The following is a 20,945-nucleotide window of genomic DNA, read 5'->3' as shown; positions in this document are numbered from 1 at the left end:
CCAAAAAGCTGAACAACAATATACATACACAGACACATCTTTCCGCAAGCTAGAGTCGCCCAAAGCCCTTGACATGACAAGCAAACTACCTATGAAACAAGATAACCGAAGTAAATCTGAATCTGATGCAAGTATTCCCATGGACCCAAAGACTAAACGTTCAATAAAAGCTAGGAGTTATGCTGAGGCAGAAGCAGAGACCAGGGAGAGGGAGAGAGAGATGAAGCTTGAGCTAGACTCAGATGAGGCAACAACAGCAAGACCCAAGGTATATTCATCACGGTTGCCAGTTAAAAGCAGAAGCACTACAGCCTCCCGCAGTGCTTTTAGTCCCACAAAAGAAAGTAAGGAACATTTTTTTGACCTTTACAAAAACTCCATAGAATTCTTTGAAGAAATTAGTGATGAAGCTTCTAAATTAGTGGAAAGACTCACGCAGTCAGAGAGAGAACAAGAATTAGTTTCAGATGATGAAAGCAGTAGTGCCCTAGAAGTTTCAGTTATTGAAAATGTGCCATCCATTGAGACTCAGCAGTCAGTTCCTGAAGACATCTTTGACACCAGACCCATTTGGGATGAGTCTGTAGAGACTCAGATTGAACGTATCCCTGATGAAAATGTCCATGACCATGCTGAAGGTATTTGCCAACGACTGGGATTCCCTGTGCGACGCATGTCATGAATTAAGCTCTTCGGTTTTCTGTTTTCTTTGGGGCGTGTGTGTGTATGTATGTTTGTATACACGTGTAATGTGTGTGGCATTTTCTTTTAAGCTTTTGGTGGTTAGCTGTGTATTTTTTTCCCCTGTGAGCTGTGTTTGGTTTTTTGTGTTGTGTCTGTATTTTTCTTGTCTGTGAAACAATCTCAAGATTGCAAACCATGAATGCTTATGGGAAGTGTTGCCTTAATAAACAAAAACACTTCTAAAAATATGTATTGTTTTACCATTAAACTGATGGCTCAGGTCATGCACATTTTGGCTTTTGGCTTTCCCTGGCCCTACTCTTAACTATTAATTTTTACTAATAATGAAATATTTGGGCATTGATTGAAACTGAGACAGGCAAATTCATTTTCTTTTGAGTTGTTACACAAATAAATCTGCAGAAGTTTTAAACAATTAAGTTTTTCATGTTCCTTTTTTTGATGATCTGTGTCTCAAGAAAATTCTGTGTCACCAGTAACTTTAGTACAAGTTTTCTGGTGTTTGGTTTTCCTCTCGCCCACTTGTGTGCTACTACAGAGTAGCCATGATGGAAATCCAGTAGCTAAAATGAAACATGCATATATCATTAACCCTAAGCAATTTTCTGAATCGGAGATATCGCGATGTATGTGTGCATTCAGGGAAAATCAAAACTCAAGTTCTGCCATCCTCAAATTAGCTTTGGGGATGGGAGGAACAGCCAGTCTCACTGTTACCAAAATAAATGAAGACTGGCGAATGAACATCTGATTTTTCCTTGCCTTCATTTCAAGTATTTTATATCACTCCCTAGTTGAAAGGGTCAAAGACACTTAAATTAACAGTCTCTCAAATGCGAACCATAATATGAAGTGCCATATGGACTGTTTGAACAGAACTTTCCCTGCAACAGAAAGAACGTAATTAGAAGCACCAGTCTGGCTGAATTCTTCAACCTTGGCATTTACTAAGGAGGCATGGAAAATTATGGCTCTTGTCTTAGTTAAAGTTTTCAGTTTAATGTTAGAACGAAGTTTTAGAATAAAATGCTTGGCCAAAATAGGCACCGTAGGCACTTCAGTCCTTGTTTAGATTTTCACATGAAAGCCTGATTTTCAAATGGAAAATGTAGATAGTCCTGTGCTTTTTGAAAAATCAAGCTTTTCTTTTTTTTTTTTAACCTGGGGACTTACAGTCCTCTCTTCAGTTACCCACTTTTCTCAGCCTGTCCGCATTTAGATTACAGCAGTTAGTAAAAAAAGCACTTTGCCTTCTTGGGCTGTATCACCTATGAAAACAGTTTTTAACTTGTAAAAGGCAACTTGTGGCTCTCTTTGACCTTTAGATCAACAGGATGATCAGGAAAGGACAGAGGAAAGACTGGCCCACATTGCTGATCATCTTGGATTCAGCTGGACAGGTAAAATGCATGTCGTCTACTCCAGAGAGAAAGGAGGGGAGCGCTTTTTTTGTGTTTCTTTCAGATGACTTCCTGATTATCTAAAGATGTTTTATAGAAATATTTCGGTAGCTTACTGTCTTCTGGTTGCTAAGATTCCTATAGCCTATACCTATAGAGGTAGGAACTCAGATGCAGAGGTAAGGCCTCTGCACTTGCTGTGGCATCTCCAGAGGGAAAACTCCTAGGATGAGAGAGTGACAAAGAGCTGGCATATGTTACCCTACTCCTTCTTGCAAAATGCAACAACTCTGGCTAGAAGATAAATGAATGCACGAATAAACATCATCTGTGTTCTGGAACTCCTGAGCTGGAAGGCCACTACAGGGATAAATGACATCAGCTTCTGTGCTGCAGAAAAAGGGATAAAAAGGGACCTCTTTGTAACAATCACTTTAATACTGTGGATTTAATAGATATGAGACGTTTAACATTACAGGGGACAAGTGAAAGTAACACAGAATGAAATGCAGATGTCTATCACTGAAAATCAGCTCAAAAGTGTTTACAAAGAAAAAGAGCTGTGCAGAAATCTCAATGCTCTGTCAAACTGCAATCCAACAAAAACTTGCCACAAAAAAAATTAAATCGGGTCTACATTTTTTTGTATCTAACCCTAGAGCAGTACCATGCTCTTGAAAGTAAGCAAGGCTCTCGGAGTTAAAGAAGAGTTGTATACCAGAGAAAAAGTGTTAACTCCTTGATAATGAAGATTGTGCTCTATACTGTTTTTATCAGCATCTTCAGAGTATATGCAAAATATCACTGATACTTTTGCTTATGTTGCTCACCTCTTCCTTTCCTGTCCTCTATTTCAATCCATAGAGCATATGTCACTCGTCCCAACATGGATTATTTTGAAATCAGTAGGACTTGGACCTGTGCAATGTAACAGATTAGGGATCTGCTGAAAATTTTATATAAATGAATAGACAGTTCTGAAAACAAAACTAGAAAAAATGGATGCTGATCAAAATAGACATTAATGTTTTATAGCATTTTAGAGAGGGCAGGGTAATACACCTGCATAAATATTCCTGTCTTATGTTACGGTAAAGATTGATTGTAGTAAAGATTACTGAGTCAAATGTTACTTTGGGGGATAAAATAGTGGTTGTTTTTCGTTCAAACTTATTTGACTACCTGGGATTTGAATCTAATGTGTAGTTACTGTGTATTTGTTGAAGTTTGCAGTTGCACCAGTTTACAAGCTGGCCTGGAAACAAGGTTATCTGGAGTTTGGGGTTAGGGTTCACTCCACCCTGTTAAAACATGACAAGTCCATGCCACTATAGCGATAATAACAATGGAATAGAATATGAATCCTTCTTTGTGAAAGAAGCAGGAATCTGGAGACCAGGAATAACAGTAGGAATCTCACAAATTCTCCATGGCTTTAACTCATTTGATGACCTGTTTCAACAGTTGCATCTTAGTTTGGTCATGGCAGAAAGCTGCTCCTGGTTCTGGATACAATAAAGATGTTACAGACTATTAAACCATTTCTTTTTCCTGGACTGCAGTCTGAGCCTATGCTACATCAGAAAGACATCAGTTATTCTTAGTTTCACATTTTCAGTTTTTGGTTTTCAACTGTAATTCATAGACATTTACTTTTCTTTAAATGAAACAAGTCCAGGGGACCAGTACTAGTATGCTGTAATCTAGCCCTACAAAATACCATTACTTAAAATGAATTCTTTTACTAGATTTTGGTCAAAGTTTCTGAAATATTCAACATTTCAGAGGATAGAATCTGCTAGCTAGAAGTATTTTTATCTGCTCATGTGCTATTTCTGCAACTGCACTCTATTTGATAGCTTGTCTCTGCTAAATTTTGTCAGTAGTGTTGTGCCTCTGAGAACTAGGAATGGTAGACACGCAAAATAAAAACTCACACAGACCCATCACTTCTAGGCATAACGCGTTTCTGTCTTTGTCATGAACTTACTGTTTAACAACGGCTCTCAGTATAACACAAGGTACATAGAAGCAAAGGGAATTTGGTTTCAGAAAAGTTTGTAATCCACTTTGCTGCTGACAGCCGTAAAATAGATGTAAGGCAGGGAAAAAGAAAAAGACGTCTTTACAGAGATGGATTTCTTTTTCAGAGCTAGCCAGAGAACTGGATTTCACAGAAGAGCAGATTCACCAGATCCGAATTGAAAATCCTAATTCACTTCAAGACCAGAGCCATGCACTCCTCAAGTACTGGCTTGAAAGGGATGGGAAACACGCAACAGGTTCGTTTCCAGATATAGTACATATAACTGTCTCCAATTTGCTAGTTGAGGTGACAGATGTGTGTTCTAATCATTAAAAAAAAAAAAATTGGGTAAAATTTAGGCTATAGAAAGAATGACCATAGATTGTACTTAATTTTTTTTAAGCTTGTCTGTATAATATGGCATATCATAGGATTCTCAGAGAAAACTGTTTAATCTTGTTCATTTGAGGGCAAGGCAGAACATCTTACAGCAAAGAAAGAGTGGAAAAACACTGAGGCCTCTTGTTCCTAAACTGAAAAATGTATGGGGAAATGGAACAAATTTGTTAAAGGAATAAACAAAATGAGTGATAATTTTTATAGGCAGCCCTTCAGTTAATTTTAGGTTTTACATAGCAATACTTCTAAATGCATCTGTATTTTATATAAAATATTATATTGCTCAGTATCCTGTGTATGTCCTTCATATGGAAAACAGAAGGGAGAGAGCATGTGAAATTCTTAACTCGGCTACATGGTGTCGTTCTAATGCCACAGATACAAATCTTACCCAATGTCTTACAAAAATCAACCGGATGGATATTGTTCACCTAATGGAGACCAGCGGCATAGACTCCATGCAGGTCCACGGCACTCGCACGTACGCAGAAATTGAACAAACAATAGGATTGGACCATAGTGAAGGTAAACGTCTCCTGATCCAGACTGCCAGGGTTCTCTCATCTAAGCACTAGCTTCTGTTCTGAAATGTTTGACTAGGATAATCTGTTAACTCTTTTGACTGAGGACTAGAATCTCATTTTGAAAGCACAGATAATAGGGATGAATGCAAGCATGACATCGCACAGGTCGCTATTTCACCAGGTGTAAGATCTCTGCATTAGCTGATTCTTATAAAGCAAATAAAGGAATGTTGTCAGAAACTACTGCAAATACTTATGCCCAGTTTGTTGGGGTTTTTTTGCTTATACAAGTACTTTCATAAAAGCTAAGAAGGTTGCATTAGGATTTGACCAAGATTTGTAAAAGGAAAACTACTCCATGCTTTGGAAAAACCTTTGAATTCAAGTATCCAGGATATTGGAATTCTGCTATGATGCTGCCGGATTTCTTAAGTTTAAAAGTTCAGTACATCAGATCAATGGTTGTAAACTAAAGAAACACCTCCAAATTAAGTGAAATAAAATTCTCTTTCCTGGAAGTGATACTTTTACATCCTTAACTTAGTATTGAACTAGTAGCTCCATAAAGTATTAGACAGCAGCAGACGTCCCATCTTTAAGAAAATGTTGGAACAGAAGGGTGTTTGCTATAATTAGCGTTCGAATATCGCAACCGATTAGTTTTAGAACATTAATGTCCATGTCCAGCTGAAATTCAGTTCAAGCAGTTATGTTTTCCCCCAAGCGAAAACTCTTCAGAGTTCAATAGGTTCCTAGTGAATGTGGCTAGTAAGGACAAACAAAAGCCCAAGCTTATGACTTGTAGCCTGTGGAACAGAATCGCATGCCTTATTTTACATTTTTTGCAGAATGACAGCCCTTGCTTTGAGACTAGGGGTTGGGGGTGGGTGTTTATATGCTTTGAAGCACGTAAATTAGCTAGTTCTTGCACCTAGTCCCGTATGAATTTCTTTGTCCATACTTGTGTGGTTATTTTTTCCATAAGCAGCTAAATAATAGATGGGGGGAAAAAAGTCACTAAAACCTATCCTAATCTGCTGGGAAAAACCTGTTGTGAATCTTCTTTCATACTTAGAGGGTTTCAAGATTAATTACTCTAGGTTCTTTTCTGGGTAAATTTTATTTTGCCTGTTACTGTCAAGATTCATTATTTGGCAATAGTAGTGGTAACCCAGTGTTCCTTCAGCTACTTAGAGAGGTTATGTCCTCTCCCACTCGAGATGTCTAAAATTTCAGGTAATGCGTTTCATCCAGGGATTTTAAATGCACATGGAGAACGATAAGGACTTCCTGCATTCTAGTAAGACTTGTAATGACATTTCTCATCTCTCTGTTTTTTAAAGGGTTTTCTGCACTGCAAGAAGAACTGTACAGTTCAAGACATAAGCAAGAAGAACGACATAGAATATCTAAAGACAGCGAGCCAACTGAACACCCTCCTATTGTCTCTGAGGAAGACGTGTCTGTCAGTTATTCTCCTTTTCAGGACAGTACTCCCAGGAGTGAGGCAGAAGGATCAATGGCTGAGCTCCTGAGACAAGCACATAAGGAGCAAGTAGAAGCTGAATTCTCAGGGAAACCCCAAGATGTGCCAGAAAAACCGTCTGCTTCACAACATGAATATTTGTAAGTGTCAAAAGAGCAGAACGAAACCTATGTGGAATGGATTCTCTCTTCTCTGTGTAATAAGAGGATTTTAGAGTTTTCTTTGAAATATATGAACTCACTAGAATTTTCCTCCAATTGTGTGCACCAGTCCATTAGTTCCTACTGCAGGTTTGACTTTTTGATCCATGTGGAGGAAGCCTTAAGGATTAGGAGAGAAAGTCAGTTCGTCACTGTGAACGCAAAACAACAATCTAGTCTAGTACACATGAAAGAAAAGAGGCATAATGTAGAGGCGGGGGTTTTTTGCAAACTGTGTACATTTTTCATATGTTAGTTGGCAAGTATTGTTAAACTTAATGGAATTAACACTAGAGGGGCCTTTCTTCAACTTCAGGATGGCTTTTTCAATTGAGGCAAAAATTTTCCAACTTAATCATTACTTACAAAACTCATAACCACGTATTAGGAACTAGATTTTTAAAAGTAAATTTCAGATGGCTAAAGGAACAGAAACAGGGTTTTATACAGACAAGACAAAAGTACTTAAGGGAACAACACATGATACAGATTTAGAAGACCTGCACAGCAAAGCCTTGAATTCTCATTGGGGGCTGTCAGTGGGGTTGGTTTCATTTGGAAAGGAACTTGAAAGGAACTTAAAAGGGATCACGTTTCTTTCTTCCCACCATCCCTAAACATGTGCCCACGCTGAGAACTCTATGCAGAGTTGATTCCGGTATTCATAGGCTAGCAAAATATCACGGATCCCCTTCCAAAGAAGTGATTTTCCTGGCAGTGATTAGCTTTGATGTGGAGATGCAGCTCCAAACAGGCAAAGTGCAGCTGAGTCCAGCAAATGGTCTTTTGGGGATTCTTTTGCTCAAGATAGGCTTTACACCCAGGAGAGAGTGTGGGAGACAGAAAACGGCATCTAAGGTAGAGGACTTATGTTGCGCTGATAGGCAGAAATACCGATACTTCCTAATGATTTGCATGAGGAAATGAATGTTTTTGAGGAATAGAGAATACATTTGAGACAATATTGCCAATACTAACTGAGAGTAGTGATGACAGGGGAATATCACTACACTTCATATCTAGTTTGAACTAGGAGGAAAATTGGGCAAGATGTAAATAGCTTATAAGGAACACATACTAAGAGGAATTATACAATAGTACGTATAGCCTGGTGAATGGGAAAAAAAGTCTGGATCAATACTGTTTAACTGATACTACAATGAAATCTTTTCTTACTTTAGAACACAATTGTTTCAAGGGCAGTAGTTGGGAGAGCACAACAAATTGTCAAAACCCAACTTGTATCAGGAAAAAAAACATGTATGTGCAAGTTATTCTATTGTTGCTGTTATCTACTCATGGGATTGGTTATGGAGAAGGGAATCTGGACTCCTATTATTAAAATTTAACAATTTCCTCAGTTAATTCTTAGGATGAGAGGGGGGAAAAAGCAAGCGTGTAGATGCTAGCTCCAAAGCACCTCAGAAGTTTTAGAAGTGGGAGATGTAATTTTTGCAGGCTCATCATTTTTCAGGCTGTAATTCCACCAGTTTTGATATGGTTGTCTTTTTAAAATTTTTACCGATACACACAAAAAAAGAAAAGTCAACCTCAAAAGAAGATTCTAGGTGGTGAAGTGGGTAATGTTTTCACAATTAGTGCAAATCAGAAGTGACCTTTTCAAGCTAGCATCAGTTATAAGGTTACTTCATAAAACTAGGTTAGATGAAAGTTAGCTTAATATCTGAAGTCACTGTTTTTCACCCATATGCGACAGCAAAATATTGCATGTACATATGCTTTAATATATGTATTACCTTTATATATGTTACGTAGTATGTGTATAATAATATGTTTAAATAACTTGCAATTAAATCATAGCAATGTTCAACAGTGAAAATAACATTACAAAGTAAAACTCTCTACTAAATTTCTGTTTGGTAAGGCTCCAGAATGCTACGTAAAAGTTGGTCTCTCCTCCCCTGCAGCTGTGTAGCTTGTAATTAATGTAGTAGTTGCTTCACATCCATCTGTAGTGATCTGGTCTCTTTCCCCCAAAAAACCAGGTAATGTGTAGATTTGTGAGGGCACAAGTGACAGCAAAGCTTGCATAAATCCTTTACGAAGTTTTGCAGAATGGGGTGCAAAGTTTGGACATCCATTTGGAGATTTTCTTGGGTCGGGAAGATGAGAGGGATTCCTAGACAGATTGCTCTGTACTTATTGTCAAGGAGTATCAGTTATTGCTAGACTTCGCTAGATGACAGGCAACAAAACAATATTTAATCAGTGCATAATGTTCCATTTATGGAAATTGGAAAGCACTGCATGGTAGTAACTTCCCTTGAACCTGTAATTCACAGTGTCACAACTCCAGGAACAGAGCAGTCTACGGCACCAGTAACTGGAAAAGCAGGAAGCGAAAAATCTGCACACTTCAGTGCAGCAAAGGAAGAGAGAGAAAAACCACCCCCACAGCCCCCATCATCTGCCCAGAGAAGTGACTCTCCCATCATCCAAGAGCCCGAGGATCCCCAGCTCCACGAGGATGACCTCTCTCCAAGAAGAACTAGTCTAGTGATAGTGGAGTCAACTGATGAGCAGGCAGAAAAGTTTGGAAGAGGCTATGAAGAGGAATCTTTAGAAAAGGTAAATAACAACTTTGCCTCAAAGTAATTGCCACAAAAGAACAAGTTTTATGTCTCGCTCATTCCGTAAGATGAGAATATTTTTAATCAGCTTAATTAATGCCCATCTGCAACTGAGTCTTTTCTCTTTTCCTCTGTGGTTATAAGGGCTAGCTATAGTCATTTGTATAGAGGTTTTCAAAGCTGAAGCAAAACCCAGATCCTAACGTCTAGACTGTAATTCTGGTTCTGCTACCCTTATTTGTCCTTTGGTCTGTGACAGGTTATGTCCATGCATGTGAGAGGGAATTAGTGTAAGTAACAGGTGCAGAAACCAACCATGTACAATTGAAAGCTGAAAAACAGATGTAATGAAAGACAAAGTAATAATGTTAAAAGCTTATGAAGAAAGGCAAGACTAGCCCAGAGCTGCATGAAGAATGACATGAAAAATCTTGTCAAGTTAGCGAGATGGAAAAGAGGCAGCAGGATGTACGTTCCAGAATACTAAGGATGTACTGGAAGAAAAGAACTTGAGAATGGTGTTTATGTAGCATGCAGGCAGTAAAGAGAAATGGAGACAGGAGATGGAAGAGAAGAACAAAAACTATGTGAGGTAGGTCGTTGGTTGTGTAAGACAAAGGAACCTTACTGCAATGTTTGGAGAGGGGAAGATATCAAAAGGCAAGGAAAGAAAGCAACTATATGGCTTTTAGTGGGGAATTACTTGGCACATAAAGGTTTAAGAATAAACAGCTTGCTTTGCCTGTTCTAAGTGGAAGAAAAGGAGAAGACATAATTGGGCAGGAAATCAGTTTTATCAGTTAAGTTAGAGCAGAGAAAGCACAGTTCTACTTAAGCAGAAATTGTTTCCTGTTTTGACATTTCATCTAGAAACACGCTCTTCTTTCTTTGCTGTTTATGTTGCCAAATGTACCACCTTTAGAATGAAGAGTTTCAGAGCTCTGCCTCTGGGATCTCAGAAAAAGGTTGAATATAAAATGTGTAGGGTAACTCAGATGTTGAAAGATTAGCTACAACAGGACTCAATACAATGGCTGCTGTAGGAAAGGCTGCCCTCGAAGACGATGTACTTCTTTTTCCCTCCAGTTCTTTTATTAAAGTAAAACAACAACAACCAGCACCACCAAAAAGAAGCAAGCAACCTTATTTATTTTCCTCTTTATGCTTTTATACTGTTGATATTTCCCAAGTAGTTCTTTTCAGCTTCTCTTTGGCTTCTGACCTCTTCATTTAATTTCTTAATTTTTCCCTATGCAGGAGAGAGACCTTCAACACTTGTTACTAATTTTTCTTGATCTTTCCAGTGCCAAGGCTATTAATACATCGTGTCCCCTAGTTAAAACTGTTTAGTCCTGTCTATATGCTGCACTATGTACTTCCCGCTATGGAGGATTAAAAGGCTTTCGTATAATTTTCTGTGTAATTAATACAGAAACCATATGCAATATGTATGAATTCCAGAGTTGGTTCTAGTCCACCTGCAGTGATGTCATGCCACAAATTTCAGGCTTGTCCCTGGCAACCTTAAGAGCACTAAGACCACTAAGAACATCTTGTAGAATCAGTACCACAAAGATTCATCTTTCTTTTTTCAACATGCTAATGAACAGCTAATGTATAGACAAGTGGCCAAAGCCTCCCACCCCGCATCGGTGTTTCACAGATGAAAGTCAGGTAAGAGGCCAAAATCCTAAAAGCAAAAAATTTTCAGAAGTGAGGATGGTTTTAGGTAAAAACAAGACAGAACCTGGAAGTGCTGCTAGTATCCGATACAACAGAGCACTGCTTCCATGCTTCCACTAGGAGTTAGCAGAGGAGTTAGGTGAGCTGGAGACCAGCTCGGACGAAGATGAGATGGTCACTACCAGGGTCGTTCGTCGCCGCGTGATTATTCAGGTACTGAGTGTTGAACAATTGCACGAGTCTGTGGTGACTAGGCCCTGGCATCACCTTTGGGCATGCTGCTGAGACAACCACGTGGCTGGTATTGCACCTGAAGCTGGAATGCTCCTGAATAATGCATGGGCATTGGATAAGCCATTCCAATACCTTTTCTTGAAGGGAACATTATAGTAATACAGCTAACCCAACTCTAAATTCCATTAGATGCCTCAGTAGGAGGAGGACAAGACTTCTCGGCCCCATACACAACGCGGTCAACTAACATATGTTTGCCTGACCATTGTGGCATAACTTTTCTTTGCATGCCTTTCTAAGTATTTATTTGCAGAAAAAAAAAAAATTCTAACATCTCTCCATTTTTTTTTTCATTCTTTAACCAATTAACCAATTTTAAAATTGCTTATTTAAAGTTACCTACATGAAGGCCTTGCTTCATTACTTTGTTCTTTGTCATACAGGCTGATAGTATGCCTGAAATGCCACCAGAAACAGTCACAGAAGAGCAATATACAGATGAACATGGCCACACAGTGGTAAAGAAGGTATTGTCAGTTATGCCCCTTGCTACCTTCTTACTGCCTTACTAAAAGGAAGGATAAATACATCCACATACCTGCCAAATTTTCTTTTGTGAAGGGGCATGATTTTTAAGAGTAGAGCATGGAAGGAACCAGAATTTCTGTTCATGAGAGATTCCAAAGTTTGAAGAATTATTTTGATTCGCAAGGTCATTCTGTGTTACAGTTGATAACTTAATATGACATATTCTGTTAATTTTCCCACTTAAAGCCAGTGAAAATTCTGCATATATCCACATTTCTGAGAAAAGGTTATTTAAAGAAAAACAAACCCAAAAAACCACACTACCACAATTTTATCTAAGATCATGTTTCCTTGTATTAATGAAACTAATGGAGGGCTGGGTCTGCAAGAGTCAGCTAAATCCAGATTTTAGATCTTCAAAATCTCCACTCAGTTGTGCCTGACCAGGTTCCTAAATTTCTGTATCTGTACATACAGTTCAGTTTTTATGGCACAAAGAATATAGAAGGTACTTATTTGTGTGCTGGCCTCATAAAATAAGCATTTTCAGACCATGCTTATAAAAGTGAATTCCGCACAGCGTGGAAGTGGAAGAGGAACTTGCTCTTTGTGCTCCTTGCTTTATCTGAGAACCTGGTGCTTAGAGAACTGGTCTAGGACTTGGCTGAATTCTGCTGGTGGCAAACTCCATCTTCTGCCTCCCAAGAAAACATCATAGGCCCTCAGCTGGATAGCATGTCTCTGGAAGCTGTTTGAATTCATATTAAAATAAACAACCCCAGCCAAATATTCCTGGGCACGTTGTGCAAGAGTGAGCATGAGTGTATTCTTCTGGGTAGGTCCATGCCTGGGAGGGCACCACCCCCACCTCTGTGACTCTTAAATATAGGTGACCCCGTCTTGATTGAGCATCACAGCAAATAAACTTTTGGACAAAGCGGGAGGTAACTGCTGAATGTTACCTTGTCAAAAGGGGCTGGGAAGGCGTACGAAAATGTAGAGCTCCAGGTCATCCACAGAGGGATGCATACCCATCCTCCTGAGAAATTTATCTCGTCTTGAACCCTGTAATTCTCTTCTGATCCTCTTTTTTTGGCTTGCCGGTGCCTAGAAAGCTTAAGACCGGATTAGTCTCTTAAGTAGGTTAATTCTAGCTCACTAGTTCAGCAGTGGTTAGTACCACCGGTGTTACAATGGGATGTCCAAGTCCCTCTGTGAATCTGGTTCTAAGCATCTGATAGCCAAGCTGCTATCAGAAAGCTCCTACTTTCAGAACCCTTTTTGAAAATGTCAGTCTGAAAACATTTTCTAGCTGTTGTGTGGTTGTAAAGTATGTTTTCTCTCTAAAATACTATCTCTCTTTTCCTAATAATAACTGCTGCTCTAGAGAGTCATTCCAATATCTATATTGTGCCTGCTTTGTGAAGGAAGTTTATGGAAGCTTTGCTGTGGGGTAACCTAAGTAGGGCGAATGCATCAGCTTGCAGCTTTACTACAGGTACTTGTGAGAAAATGTGTTAAAGACTAAGATACTGGTTTTTCTGTGCAGGAAAAAATGCCCTTTGAGTAGAAAATACTATATAGAGAATAAGAAGAAATATGTTATCGTTAATTCTTTTGGGACAAAGTTCTATTTCATTCCTTCAGGTCACTAGAAAGATCATCCGGCGATACGTTTCTCCAGACGGCACAGAAAAAGAGGAGGTCCTAATGCAAGGAACACCACAAGAACCTGTCACTGTCGAAGAAGGAGATGGCTATTCCAAAGTTGTAAAACGGGTTGTGCTGAAGAGCGACAGTGAACAGTCAGAGGTCAGATCTTCTACTTTCCTTGCAATGGTACAAAGCAGCACTACACCAACAGCGTACATCTTACTCATGCCAACCACATTCAGTTTTGAATGATACTTTTAAAAGTTTTCTTGCCTCAGAATAAAGACAGGGAAAAGGCAGGGGGTGGGAAGGTGGGCAGGGAAGGAGGGCAGTTTTCTCTGAAAATAAGTCAGGATACAGATTCTGCGATTTATGAGAAGTACCAAATTCACAAAGAAAGCAGCTTTGTACTAAGATGACATACAGATAAATGGCAAATCTGTAGCTGTTATTATACCTCTTACTCTAATAAGAAAATTAGTGAATGTTGTAATGAAACGATCTGATGTTCTCTAGGTTTCTACGGCTAAGCCCTTCTAAAACTATACAGTTATAACAGGTTTAACTTACTGGTGTGTTCTTTGCTTTGAAGAGGCTAAAAAAAAGTATTACTTTCATGCAAACTGTTTGTAGAGCCAGGTAATTAAAAAGAAAAAAACAACCTGAAAGTGCTTTTCAGTTTGTCTTTTCCTGCTAAGCTTAGTTCACCATGTAGCTGTACAGATGTTTGTATCAGCAAAATCAAGGTTGTGACAGAGGGCCAGAAGCTAGCAATAGGGCTTGCTTTCAGCACTACCGCAGTTGAAAGCAACAGTTAACAAGCGGTCATTAGAAGTGCTAAGAACGTAATTGTCATTCTCTCTTGCCAGAATTAATCATCAGAATTAATTCTCTAGGAGGAAGGCAACAAGAAAACAAAGTAATTTTTTTTAGTTAGCTGACCATACCAGAGCTACTCTTTATCATATGGAACCCATATAAGTTAAATTCATATTTTGCCAAATAAAATCGTGTTTGTCACTTCCCCGTGGTATTCTAATATTCTGGTCTGTTGCTCCTGTAAGAGTTCCTTGGTTTTACAAGTGTGACTCATCTTTCAGAAGAATATCTTAAAATTAAGATATGGACTGATACCACTGATATTCACACCTTGCCTGTGTGAATACAGCGAGGATTCGCAGCAAGAGGTCCACTTGTTACTTGGTGTAACTCCAGTGGCCTTGGCAGGTGAGCCAGTACGGCAGCCTGCGGTGTGGTGGAGGGTAGCAATATCCCTGGCTGCCCTCAGGCTGGTTCAGAGTTCAGAAGCAGTTTTCACCCTGCCGGCGTAAAGCTCCTCAGCAGAATAAATTATCCAGGGCCGTTCCTGCTGTCTGAACTGCCATGTATCTTACAACGTCTCGTTCCGGCGCTGTAAAGCAGGTAGTAAAATGTACACTTACTATTTTGATGCGTACACATAGAAAGAGAGACACTTCTTACATGGTTCTCTATGGCAATGATTAAGAAGGAATGATAGAGTAACTAAAAGCTTTGTTAGTATGCGTTCTGTAATTCATATCCAGTATACTTCTGCTTTCTAACCTTACAGGTGACCCTGTCTGAACCTGCTGTTTTGCCTAGTGCCTCCAAATTCCAGTCTGAACCAGTGGAAGGCCGGAAGGTCAGCAAAGTCATAAAGACCACTGTAGTGCAAGGGGAGAGAACGGAGAAACACCTGGGGGATGCTAGCTTAGCTACTGATCTTCCGTCAGCCAAAGAGGATTTCGAAGAGGTAAAAATGCCTTTTAAATACAAATATTAAAACAAGTGTCACAACATACCTGGGGACAAATTAGACTCTATTGAAAGTTTTTGCTGGTGGAGCATCATACTCAACTACTGAGTATAAACCTCTGTTGTTATACTCAGCCATGTTATAAAAGGATTAGTATATAAAGTGTGTGTGGGGGAAGCTAACATTACAGAATTAGCTATGAAATGTTTTAAGATTCTAAAAAAAAACCCATGGAGGCTTTAAGTAAAGTTGTTAGAAATCAGGGGTGTGGTTACTGTTAAAGAAAAAGTTCATTCATATGTTACCACGTGTGGAGCTAATTTTAGAAATTGATACAAGATACCACAGACAAACCTGCATCCAGCCAAAAGGAAATGCTGCCTTTTTTTCTGGTTTTCTGTTTTCTATGGAGTATTAGTAACAGCAGATATTCTGCAGAAAAGTTTGCTGGGCTCCATTCCCTGCTTCTCCCGTTTCAGTACAGAGGCTCAGAAGTACCACCCGCCATTTCTCTGTATTGCTAGCACTGAGAACAGGCAGCTCAAGGTGGCAGGGGGAACGGCTGTAAAAGAAAGAGTATTTTCTGTGACAGGAAAAAGGTCGCTGTAGCAGCTTGTCGTCAATAGATACAAAAGGATGAGTTCTGCAAGTGTGGTACTGCAAGGCTTTGAGTTGGGCTACTTCAACGTTGAAAAGAAAGTACCAAGACATGCTTCAGTACAATTATTAGTAAAATGAAACTATTCTATACAAGAAACTGTAACTGATCTGTACATTTGAGGAATATTTGAAAGGATGCAAACGGCAGGCAGATGCTTCTCTTATTTGTCCATCATTTTCTCAGCATTCAACTTCATTAATATAAAGCACTAAGTTATGAAGAGCAATTATCTTCTGTCCTAGGTTTTTGGGTTTTGTTTTAATTTGAAGTTTATGTTTTAATTCGAGGCTTTGAGCTATACAGGTAACCAAATGAAAGTCCAGCTCCCCGCTTTAGTAGAGAAAGAAATCATGAAAGAGGACGGATCAGTTATTAAAAGGTTTGGCTTGGCATGTCAATGAACTGTTACTAGAAAAGGATTAACAAACTCATAATAAGTGAGTGGATTTAAGCGAGCGTCTGAAGTGAAAGCACTGGCAGCATCTAAAGTTTTATTTGCAAAAGTACTAAAGATTACTACTAACATTCTGTTACGGGAAGGGATATATGCCCTGGAAGGGTCTACACTCGCTTGAAAAGACTGGGTGAATAGTGGTGTGGTGGGTTCACCCTGGCCAGCAGCCAAGCACCGCGCAGCCGCTCCCCAACCCTCCTGCCCCACCTTGGAACGGGGGAGAGAATAGGAAGAGCAAAAGTGAGAAAACTCACGGGTTGAATGAAGGCAGTTTAGTAAGTGAAGGAAAGGGGGAAGAACAACCAAACAAGTGATTCAAAGGCATCGCCACCTCCCACAAGCAGACCGATACCCAGCCAGTCACTGAGCAATCGTCACCTTGGAAGACATAACCCCCCGCCTCCCCCAGCTTCTTCCTCTACCCCCTGTTTCTATTGCTGAGCGTGATTGTATATAGTATGGAATATCCCTTTGGCCAGTTTGGGTCAGCTGTCCTGGCTGTGGGCCCTCCCAGTCTCTTGCCCGCCCCCAGCCTACTCACTGAGGGGGCCAGTGGGGCAAAAAAGAGAAAGTATCGATGCTGTTTAAGCACTGTTCAGCAGTACCGAAAGCATTGGTCTGTTATCAACGCTGGTTTAGACCCAGACGGAAAACAGTGCACCCCACAGGCTGCTATGAAGAAAGTTAACCGCATCCTGGCTAGACCCGGATCAAAGGGGCATCACTGCTGAGCTGATTTCATAGGAGGCGATACAAGAATAACAGCGTGATTTACAGTTAACATCATTAATCACAGTTACTTCAAAATTTTCTTTTCTCATACCGGTTGACTCTGTGATCATTTGATAATTTGAACATTATCAAAACAGGTGAGAGGCTATATGGAGATAGAGATATATAGCTATACGCGTGTGACAGTTGAGCCTTATGAGGAACGAGGCAGGGCAGATAGGAAAATATTTGGGAAAAATAAAAGCTACTGTAGTACAGCAAGCGTATTCATCCCAACCACACAGAACTTAAGCCAAGGCTGCTCCAAGCTCGGTATCTTTTACACACCTTTTCTTTCAGGCCATTTGTATTGATAGTGACCATTGGGACGGTAAAGCCAATGTTAGCCTCTGAAAGAACATCCTGACCAAACTGCGTCTGTAATTGTAACGAGCTGTAAAACACATTCCAGTTTCAGAGTTAGCGGGATGGTGTCACAGGGACACACTGAGAGCGGGAAGACCTGCTGCATCTGCTTTTGGATGAAGGGCGAGCATTCTCGTCACAGTGCTCCATCTAACGGAGGGACCTTTTGGTCATTCGGGTCAAATTAAGAAGTGTCAGCTGTCTGATAAAAATCGAGCTGTTCCTGGCTGAGCAAGCAGGAATTTCCAAGTGTGCTTGGCTTCCCATGGTCCTCTCCCAAGGACACTGACCAAAAATTGGGCTTCTGGGTAGGGCTAAGCAAGAGACACCCAGCTGTCCTACGACAACTACCTTTATTTGCCTAGATCTGGGGGGGACTTGGTGAGGTTTAAGGTAGAGCAAGATGGTTCCAGTGAGGTAAGACAGTAATTAACAGAAGAGTTTAGGACACTAGATTACCACAGATGTAGTTTTACTGGCTGTCAGAAGTAAGACTTGTTCAGAAGTAAGTGTTCAAGAAATTAATCAGCTTAAACTACTATTGTACAGGACAACTCTGTATGTTGAAGTTAAGTACAGCAAATAGGAAGGTCTTGTGTGAATTTCAACGTATGTTGCATGTCTGTCTGTTACAGCATGTTTTTGCTGAGCGTCTAAAACTGTATGCTTAATCAGCCTGTGGAGGTGAATTGCTATTAGTTTACATGAAAGCCAGTTAAAGCTGTGGTGTGTGTTGTACTCAGAATGCAGAACGAGTATCTGACCTCAGTAGCTGACTTAAACTGCCGGCCACAGTTCTTCTCATGTTATTTTAAATGAAAAAGCCTTAAAACTGCAGCTGAAAAGGAGCATTTTTTAAAGCCTTCCGGAACTGTGGGGTTTTTCAGACAGTTTTCTCATTCATTTTGTTTTAGGACAACACTGAGTAAAGCCAGCACACAGAAGAGGACTGTGATGAAGGATCGGTACGGAAAACACGTTCACATAGAAGAGCTGGAAGACACACCAGAAGCACTACCACAGGATGACCTCCAACATGACCTCCAGCAGCTTCTTAGACACTTCTGCAAAGAGGACTGGAAACAGGAGGTGAAGTGAGGAAGCTGCCACCCCTCGACACCACCACATAACCATCCACCCCCTATGCAGCATTCATCTTCTCTAGGTGTAGACATTATTACCTACATAATCACTGGAAGACACTGCCATTTCTACTTGTGCAGATGCAGTGAATTCATTTCTACCCACCCCCCGCCCCCGTATTTGATTTTGGGTTTTTGTTATATTTTACCCTGTAAGCTAATTTGTGACCAAAGATAGCATCCTTCATTCAGGATGATTTATCCACCGAATCGTCGTCTTTGTGCTGTACTGGGAATTTGTCAGCATCGCCACCTCTTGCTGTTCCTTTGCTTCTGCACTAGCTTCATGAAATTGCATTTGTCAAGCCAACTTCATCTACAGGCCTCTTCAAGTGACTATGTACATGCATCATAAAAAAGGGAGTTAACGTGTAAACTGTATATAGCAAGAGTATTTGGACTTACAAGACTGCAGAAAATACACTGCCTGTGACTACAATTAGCATCATGGATTACAAGGTCTATTGACACTGCTGAAGAGCGATTAATAAAATAACGTTAACACAATCGACTGCAAACACAGACTGACTGAGGAGGAAGCACTGCAGATCTACTGCATCCATAAGACTTCCAGTTTAGGGATCTATTATAGTTAAAGGCTCTAAGAGTCAGGCTGAAAACCTGGAAATTCAGCTGTGCTCACAAAGTAACAGCTGACTGTGGCCATTAATGCTTCTAAGACCTTCGGACAGCCACTTAAAGATTTCCAGAAAAAAAAAAGAAAAGAAAAAAAAAAACAAAACAAACCACAACCCAATTAGGTAACCAACTTGCTAGCAGCTATATCTATGGCACATTTGCATACGGTATTAAAATCTTTTAGATCTGGACATGTGGCAGGGTGTATTAAACAATTATAACTACAGTAGTTTCCTGTTTTCATCACCGCTTAGCAAACCACACCGTCTTACTGGTGGTACTTCCTGCTGGCCACTGCACTGTAGATAACTATGGGAGACAGACTTACCCACTATACAAGGAGAATGATTAATTCACCGTGTTTTATCAAGATTGCCTCTTATCCGATACATGCATGTGGCGTTTGAAGGTCAAAGCCAAACCCTCCTATAATCATGTCAGCTTGTTAGCCCTCTTAGCACTGAGCGAGCAGTTTTTATCTTCCAATCAAGTGTTTTTTAAAGAGAAAGTGCTCACAATCCTTGAAAGCCAGTTTCTGTTCATATTTTGTTATCTATCTATATATATAATATATATATTTCTAAACCAACCCTCTGAAAACCATGATAGCATGTCTGCACTTTGATTTGCAAAAAAGGGAACACAGAGATCTGACATTTGGGGTTAATAATTAACGGAGGGAGCTCTGTAGTGTTTTAGCATATATAATACACGCATACCACACACACGCACTAACTAGAAGTTTTTAAACAAGCTCTTTCATTTTTGAAGAGTACGCTCCAAACCAGAGTAAAACAAATCCTCTCCTCTAGGAGTAATACTTTCTCCACGCTTATCTGGCCTTCTGCGATTATAGGGTTGTTGGGTTTTTTTAACGACTCACTCAGTGCTCAGAACAAGGGCACTTCCTCGTGAAGGCGACGATGCCGAAAGCATGAAAACGTCTTGGGAGTTCTGGCTTCCTTGCAGGCAAAACAACCCGAGGTGCCACGCTAACACTTTTTTGGCAGGCTGGGAAGGGGAAAAAAAAAAAAAAAAAAAACAAACCCCCACCAAACCAAAAAAAAAAAAAAAAAGAAGTGTTTTGGCTGCAACGCCGAGCGAGACCCACGATGAAACATTTCACAGCGCGTCACGGCTTTCTTATTGTCAGAGACAGCACAGGATGATCTTCAAGGATGGGGCTCTAAAGAAATGCATTTCTGTTGTGTTACTTGCGGTGCAGATGATGTTCTGTGTAACAACATAATGGTTATTCACCTCTTATTTTGATTTTTTGCTGTGTTATTAAAGAACTTGAATACTGTGAGAAGAAGTGAATTTTAAGTTGACGAGTCAGCATCTTGTTCCCATGGTGATAACACTAATTGAATATATCTATGAGGGCATGTATTAGTTAAAAATTAAAAAAAAAAAAAAATACAACACTAACAATACATAGCTGCAATGTGTACAATGGCTGATTTAACTAAATAAAAATGTACAAGTGTTAAATGTAGAAATAATGGCTCGCTCTCTTTTACTGCCAGTGCAGCATAAAAAGGAACAGCACCCATTTGGGTACCTTAACCGAACTATCATAATTATAATTCCTCTGTACCCAGCTCCCTAAGATGTGTGTGTGTATATATATATATATTTTTTTTTTTTTCAGTTCTGCTCTTCAGCACTGATTGGTAAGTGTCAGTCTGTTACGACAGTCAGAT

At 39.8% G+C, this 20,945-nt stretch overlaps 1 protein-coding gene across 1 annotated transcript in view; it reads left to right on the top strand.

Moving 5' to 3' along the window:
• The window catches only part of ANK2 (ankyrin 2, neuronal), a 329,331-nt gene extending 308,595 nt beyond the window's left edge, over positions 1-20,736 (top strand). The window contains exons 38-47 of the mRNA XM_009320420.1: positions 2,031-2,105; positions 4,256-4,387; positions 4,909-5,055; positions 6,398-6,680; positions 9,044-9,329; positions 11,692-11,775; positions 13,424-13,588; positions 15,021-15,203; positions 16,155-16,246; positions 18,373-20,736. Of these exons, the coding sequence (XP_009318695.1) occupies positions 2,031-2,105; positions 4,256-4,387; positions 4,909-5,055; positions 6,398-6,680; positions 9,044-9,329; positions 11,692-11,775; positions 13,424-13,588; positions 15,021-15,203; positions 16,155-16,246; positions 18,373-18,556 (1,631 nt within the window). The 3' untranslated portion in view covers positions 18,557-20,736. The remainder of the gene's footprint in view (positions 1-2,030; positions 2,106-4,255; positions 4,388-4,908; positions 5,056-6,397; positions 6,681-9,043; positions 9,330-11,691; positions 11,776-13,423; positions 13,589-15,020; positions 15,204-16,154; positions 16,247-18,372) is intronic.
• Positions 20,737-20,945: the final 209 nt, after the last annotated feature.

This window comes from Pygoscelis adeliae, unplaced genomic scaffold (assembly GCF_000699105.1).
Source record: "Pygoscelis adeliae isolate BGI_AS28 unplaced genomic scaffold, ASM69910v1 Scaffold143, whole genome shotgun sequence".
Lineage (NCBI taxonomy): Eukaryota > Metazoa > Chordata > Aves > Sphenisciformes > Spheniscidae > Pygoscelis > Pygoscelis adeliae.
The sequence above is the reverse complement of the archived record's forward strand: the minus strand, read 5'-3'. Positions and strand labels throughout refer to the sequence as shown.